Below are 6,000 nucleotides of genomic sequence, written 5' to 3'. Positions count from 1 at the left end.
TCCAGGACCCCTCCTTGCTCTGACATATTATATTCTGGGTTCTAAATTTCCTTACCCTTCCATGAGTCGGTGGGGGTGGGAGGTTGGGGGGGGGGGTTTCTCCCCAACCCTGGACTACATTTCCCAAGATGCCTCGGCCTACACGCCTGCGCCGTAGAGGCGGTGATGGAGCGGCGAGACTAGGAGTGGGAGAGGACCGAAGTCCCAGGCTGGGCGATGGGTTCTGGGCATCTTTGTGCCTAAGGGCGCGCGGGGCGGCTGCGGCTGCTGCTGCGGCTGCGCGGGGCGCACCGGGGCTCCTCGGAGCCGCCTGGGCCAGGCACCATGGGGGATCAGAAGGTAGGGGCCAGGGCCGGGCTGGGGGTGCGGGGCGGGTGGGGGTGGGGGTGGGAGACGGGGCGGGGCGCGCTGCACCAGGTGCTGCCGCAGCCTCCTCTCTGTGCCCTCCCTGGCTGCCGCGGGCCTGGAGTCGGGCACAGGGTGCGGGGCTGCGGGGCCGACAATAGCCGGCCAGGGTCCACGAGGGCTGCTGGGGCGGAGCCTCCTCTGGGAATGGGCCGAAGGGTCCCCGGCCTGGAACGGAGCTGGGACAGCCCCCAGGCCCGCCCACCATGCCGAAGACCCGCATTGCTGCTGCCGCAGAGGGGGCTGGCCCGGGAGGGGTGGGAGCTCCCCGGCCTGGGGCTTAGCCCCTTGGCCAGGTGGTCACCCTCTAGGCTGCTCCCTTTCTCCCCTGGCCCCTGATAGTCTCATGCCTTTTACACCCATTCTCACCCCCACCTCCCGCCTATTGCCTTTCTAAGCTATCCCTTCCCCTGGCTCTTCTCATCACCCCGCTTTCCCCATCTAGGCTCCCTCCTTCCCAAATAAATCCAGTTTCCACAAGTCTGGAACCTTCCTTGGACCTCTGGGTCTTGGGCCACGGAGGTCCGAGAGAATACTGGGGGTCACCTGGGCTAGGAAGGGGGAGCTAGGCTTCCGGTGAGGCTGGGACTTTGTGTTCTGGGTTTGGCACAGGAGGCTCTGAAGAAGATCATCACAACCCTGGCCGTGAAGAATGAAGAGATCCAGAACTTTATCTATGCCCTGAAACAGATGCTGCTGAATGTGGAGGTAGGAGGAGGCAGAGGAAAGGCCGGGGAGGGTGGCGCAGCCACCTGGGAACAACGGAGACCCCAGGTTCCAAAGTCTTCCCCAGACTCTACTTCCAATGTTCCTCCCAGCTTTGGCATTCTGTGTTCTAAGCTCTAGCATTCATTCTACGGTCTATATTCTAAGGGCCCTTCCAGCTCCAACATTCATCCACCCTGTGGTCTGTGTTCTAAGGGGCCCTTCAGCTCTGACATTTATTGATCTGATTCTAAACCATTTTCCTGTTAGGCCAACTCCAACAAGGTCCAAGAGGACCTGGAGGCAGAATTCCAGTCGTTATTCTCTCTACTGGACGAGCTGAAAGAGGGTATGTTGATGAAGATCAAACAGGACCGGGCCAGCCGAATCTATGAGCTGCAGGTGAGTCTGCTCCTTTGGAAAGCTCCTTCCCAGATCTAAGAGAAGGTGCAAGGTTGGGAGAGACGCTTGAGTGGCTTTACTAAGCTCCCTGCTCCAGCCGGTAGATGGGTTTGGCACAGGAGGCTCTGGAGAAGATCATCACAACTCTGGCCGTGAGGAATGAAGAGATCCAGAACTTTAGGCCCTGAAACAGATGCTGCTGATGGGTCAGCCACCTGGGAACAATTGAGATCCCAGGTTCAAAAGTCTTTCCCACCCTCCCAACTCCTTTCCTTATATCTTTGAAAAGGTCTGTTGTCTTAGAAACTTCTTTTCCTTCTCTGTGTCAGTGCGTGACCTTAAACAAGTCACTTTTCCTTTCTGAGCTTATTTCTTCATCTGTAAAATGAGGTGGTTGAACTAACTGTTCTAGAATGTCTTTTCCAACCCTAAATCTCCACTCCTAGGATTCCACCTGAGGCTAAATTTGATCTACCACTATGTTGGACCATTGTACCAGGGTTCTAGTGATTCTATCTATCAATTAATTTTAGCAATTTGCAACTAGGTTCAGATTAATGGAAATGAAGAACCTCCTTTATTCAAATTCACACTATTTGAAATTATAATTATGCAAAATATGATCATGGATTCCATCCTGTGATCCTGAAATCAATTTAACCTGTGTTCTTGAGTTGCCATATCAAGCCCAATGGAAAAAACAAGCAAATTTAAATAATGCACCCCATACAGGAGATTCATTATTTACACTAATCTTGTTCTAGCTGTACATACATTCTCACTGGATCTTCACAACAACCATGTGCAGTAAGGAATTATAGATATTATTGTCTTATTTCACAGAAGGGGAAACTGAGGCACACAGAAATAAAGGAATTTGCCCATGTTTCACAGAGCCAGCAAAAGGCAAAGGTGGCATTGCAGTTCAGAATTCTCTTGGCTCCAAGTCTTACCCTTGCTGTAATCTATTCCTCCTTTATTCATTCCCCATCTGCATTCTACCCTTCCTTTAAACGTGAGCTCAAGCTGTAGTTCTTCCTTGGAGCTTTTGCAGCTCCCCCAACAGCCCATGTCAGGCACTAGATTAGTCTTCCTAATGACCAGCTCTGGTGACATTTTCCTCTTGCTTAGGAAGCTCTTCCTGCTGACAGTGGAAGTTCAATGTCAGCAGCCTGGCATTTGCAGCCCTTTATACCCTTCCCCCATCCCCCCTTTTTTTAGCTTTATCTTTCCCTTGCTCCCCTAATGTGTCCTTTTCACTCCACCCTTGGCTGGCTTTTCTTTTTCCCCTGAACAGCCAATATAATTATAGTTGAAAGAATCCTGGATTTGGGGTTGGAAGGGTCTAGGCTTGAATCCCAGCAGTGCCACTTACTTTCTGGGTGACCTTGAAAATATTACTTCTTTCCCTCTAGTTCTCATTTTCTTATCTGTAAAATGGGTTTGGGTGAAATAAATGGTCTGTAAGGCCTCTACCTCTAAATTTATGATTCTATAAAGAAATCTTGACTTTTCTGTCCCTCAATCCTTCCATGTCTTTTTTAAGTCCCAGATCAATCATAAGACTGTGGTAGCTGGAAGGCACCTGAGACATTAAGCAATCTGACCTGTGCTTCAACAGGAAGTACTTGTACAGCATTCAGACCCATAGTAATGGACCTCTGGAGCTCCGCTGTCCTGAAAGAGCCCATTCTTCTTTTGGGATGCTCTAATTGTTATGAAGTTTTTCCTTATATTGCACTGAAATCTTTCTCTGCAGCAACCATCCCTTACTCTGCAGTGGCCTTATAATATGTTATTTGTGACTGGTCTCCTTCCTAACTCCATCTCCATATCCTTTAAGGTCCAGTTCAAATAGCTTGGTGTCATATAAACAGTATTAGGCATAGTCTGAGGACTTGAATTCAAATAAATAGGCATAGATGATATGATTAACAGATTTGCAGATGACCTGTGAAGGTGGGATAGATCATTAACAAGTTGATTTCAGAGTCAGGCCCTTAAAGGGTAGAATAACATGTCAAATCTAAAATGATGAATGTAAAATCTTTCATTTAGGTTAAGAAAATCAACTACACAAGCACAAGATGGGGGGAAGTGTCCTTTGAAAAGTTTATCTGAAAAAGATCCAGGGGTTCTAGTGGATCACAATTTTAGTATCAATGGCAGCCAAAGAAACCCGATGTCATCTTGGACTGAAGTGACAAAGAGTGTTCAGAATAAAGGAGGTGATGGTCTTACTGTCTTGAGTTCTGCTCAGGTCCTATTTGGGGAATTATGTTTGGTTTGGGGGTATTAATAAGCTGGAATGAATTTAGAGGAAGGTGACTGTGATGGAGAGGGGAATTAAAATCCCCTCAAGGAATGGAAGGCTCAGGTGAAGAAACTTGGGATGTTTAACCTAAAGAAGGTGATATATGGAAAGCTTTCTTCAGATATTGTAAGAGCTGTCAGCTTCCAGAGAGTAGATTTATTCTGCATGGTCCTGGAATGGGGAAATGGTGGTGCTACAGAACAAAGATCCATGGGGCAAGTTGCAGAGAAGCAGACTTAAGTTTTATGTGAGGAAATTTCCTAACAATAAGCATCCCATGTACAAAATGCTACCTTGAGGAAAGGCTGCATTCAAGGCGCTCCTCAAGGAGATTGTGGATGATTGCTTTCAGAGACCTCACAGTCAGGATTTCTTTTCAGGTATGGATTGGTCACATTGAGCTCCAAAGTTTCTTATACATATGAGATTTTGTGATTCTGTGAATCTTGACTCTACCACTCACTGTGTGACCTGGGCAAATTAACTTCCATAGGCCTCAGTTTCCTTATCTGTAAAATGTAGAAGTTGGCTCACTGTATTTCTAAAGGCCTTCAATCAATGAATGTTTATTATATGCCAAATCTGTCTTGGACACTGGGCAAACAAAGATAAAAGTGGAATACTCCTTGCCTTTGTAGAGTTTAGACTCTAGCTGGGGGTGGGGGGATAGAGATAATATACATATAAAGATGTGTTAAAATGGATATGAAATAATTTGGGGAGCAAAGCACTTGTAGCTGGGGAGGGGCCTCAGAAAGGGCTGTCTTTGGGGCCTTTGAGCAAAACTTTAAGGAAAATCCTCCTCTGCTCCTTTTTCTTCCTTGCTGTCCTATTCATTGGGTTCCAGAGCTGTGAGATCCCTTTACTTGGCCCCTTCTCCATCTCTGTGGAGCCTGGCCCAGAGCATGGGTACATTTCCTGGTTTGTCTGACTGACATTATTGCTGTTCTGCTTCATCTCTTCCCCTTAGAACCAGTTGGCAGCCTGCACCAAGGCTCTGGAGAGCTCCGAGGAACTTCTGGAAACAGCCAACCAGACACTGCAGGGAGCAGACAACCAAGATTTCCCCCAGGTTTGGGACCAGATCTTGCAGTTAGATGGGGAGAATCTTGGTAGGGCTGCCCAAGGAGAAGGTTAGGGACCAGGCTATAACCATTTGGGATTCTAGAGTGACTTACTATTTCCTTCTCCAGCTCATTTTACAGATGAGGAAATTGAGGCAAACAGGGTTAAGTGACTTGCCCAGGGTCACACAGCTAGTAAGTGACTGAGCTCATATTTGAACTTGAGTCTTCCTGACACCAGGACTGGTGTGTTATCCACTGCACCACTTAGCTACTCTGCAAACATGGATGAGTATTTGTATAATTTCTAATTTCCTAATTAAAAGGTAAAGAAACTGAGGCTGGAAAGGGGCAGGGAGGAGAAACATGACTAAGCCAAGTTCACACAAGTAGACATATTTGAGCTTGGCCTCCCAGAGCTGAATCCAGGGCTTTACCTCACCATAAAGTGTATTGAATAGCAGTAATCCCTGGGTTGGTGGCTCTAGGAGGCAGGTTTGGAACCCTAAAGAAGGGGAGATGGGAGACAACTGTAAAATGATGGTGTTGGACTAGAAGGCCTCTGAGGTCCCTTTCAGCCAATATCTATGATTTCAGTCAAGGGATGGACTCCTCCCAAAAGCTGTTCCCTTTGTCAGCACAAGTTAGGGGGAAGGAGCCCTGACTTGGGGGTCTTGTCCTGGAATGTTCCACTTGGGTGATTAAATCAATTCCCCTCCATTCCCTCATCTGTAAAATGGGAATAATAGTATCTGCTATCGCTATAGCACTAACCTGAGGAAAAGTGTTTTGCAAATCTTTAAGCACTTCAACATGGGGATTGGTATTTCCTTTGATTTCTCCAATAAGATTTATTCAGCTCATACTATTTACCACGTACCAGCAAGTTAAAGTTAAAATCAGCTGCTGTCCAAAAGTAAGTTCTGCTGGAGGATAGAACATGATCATAAATAAGTGAGTACAGAAGATACACAAAGGAAATGCCTTCTCCCTCCTGTGATCTCTCTGAGGGACTTTTATTCATTTTTGTATCTCTTAGCAGCTAACAACATGTGCTGTATACAGTAGGCACTTAATAAATGCTTGTTGAATTGATTCAAACATTTTTTA

The 6,000-nt window shown here is 47.0% G+C and overlaps 1 protein-coding gene across 1 annotated transcript in view; it reads left to right on the top strand.

Moving 5' to 3' along the window:
* The first annotated feature begins 230 nt into the window (after positions 1–230).
* FSD1 (fibronectin type III and SPRY domain containing 1) overlaps positions 231–6,000 on the top strand; it is a 20,641-nt gene continuing 14,871 nt past the window's right edge. Inside the window, exons 1-4 of the mRNA XM_074204014.1 lie at positions 231–339; positions 1,018–1,113; positions 1,381–1,512; positions 4,797–4,898. Of these exons, the coding sequence (XP_074060115.1) occupies positions 325–339; positions 1,018–1,113; positions 1,381–1,512; positions 4,797–4,898 (345 nt within the window). The 5' untranslated portion in view covers positions 231–324. The remainder of the gene's footprint in view (positions 340–1,017; positions 1,114–1,380; positions 1,513–4,796; positions 4,899–6,000) is intronic.

Source organism: Macrotis lagotis, chromosome X, assembly GCF_037893015.1.
Source record: "Macrotis lagotis isolate mMagLag1 chromosome X, bilby.v1.9.chrom.fasta, whole genome shotgun sequence".
Classification (NCBI taxonomy): domain Eukaryota; kingdom Metazoa; phylum Chordata; class Mammalia; order Peramelemorphia; family Peramelidae; genus Macrotis; species Macrotis lagotis.
Note: the sequence above shows the minus strand (reverse complement) of the source record. Positions and strands in the feature narration are given on the sequence as shown.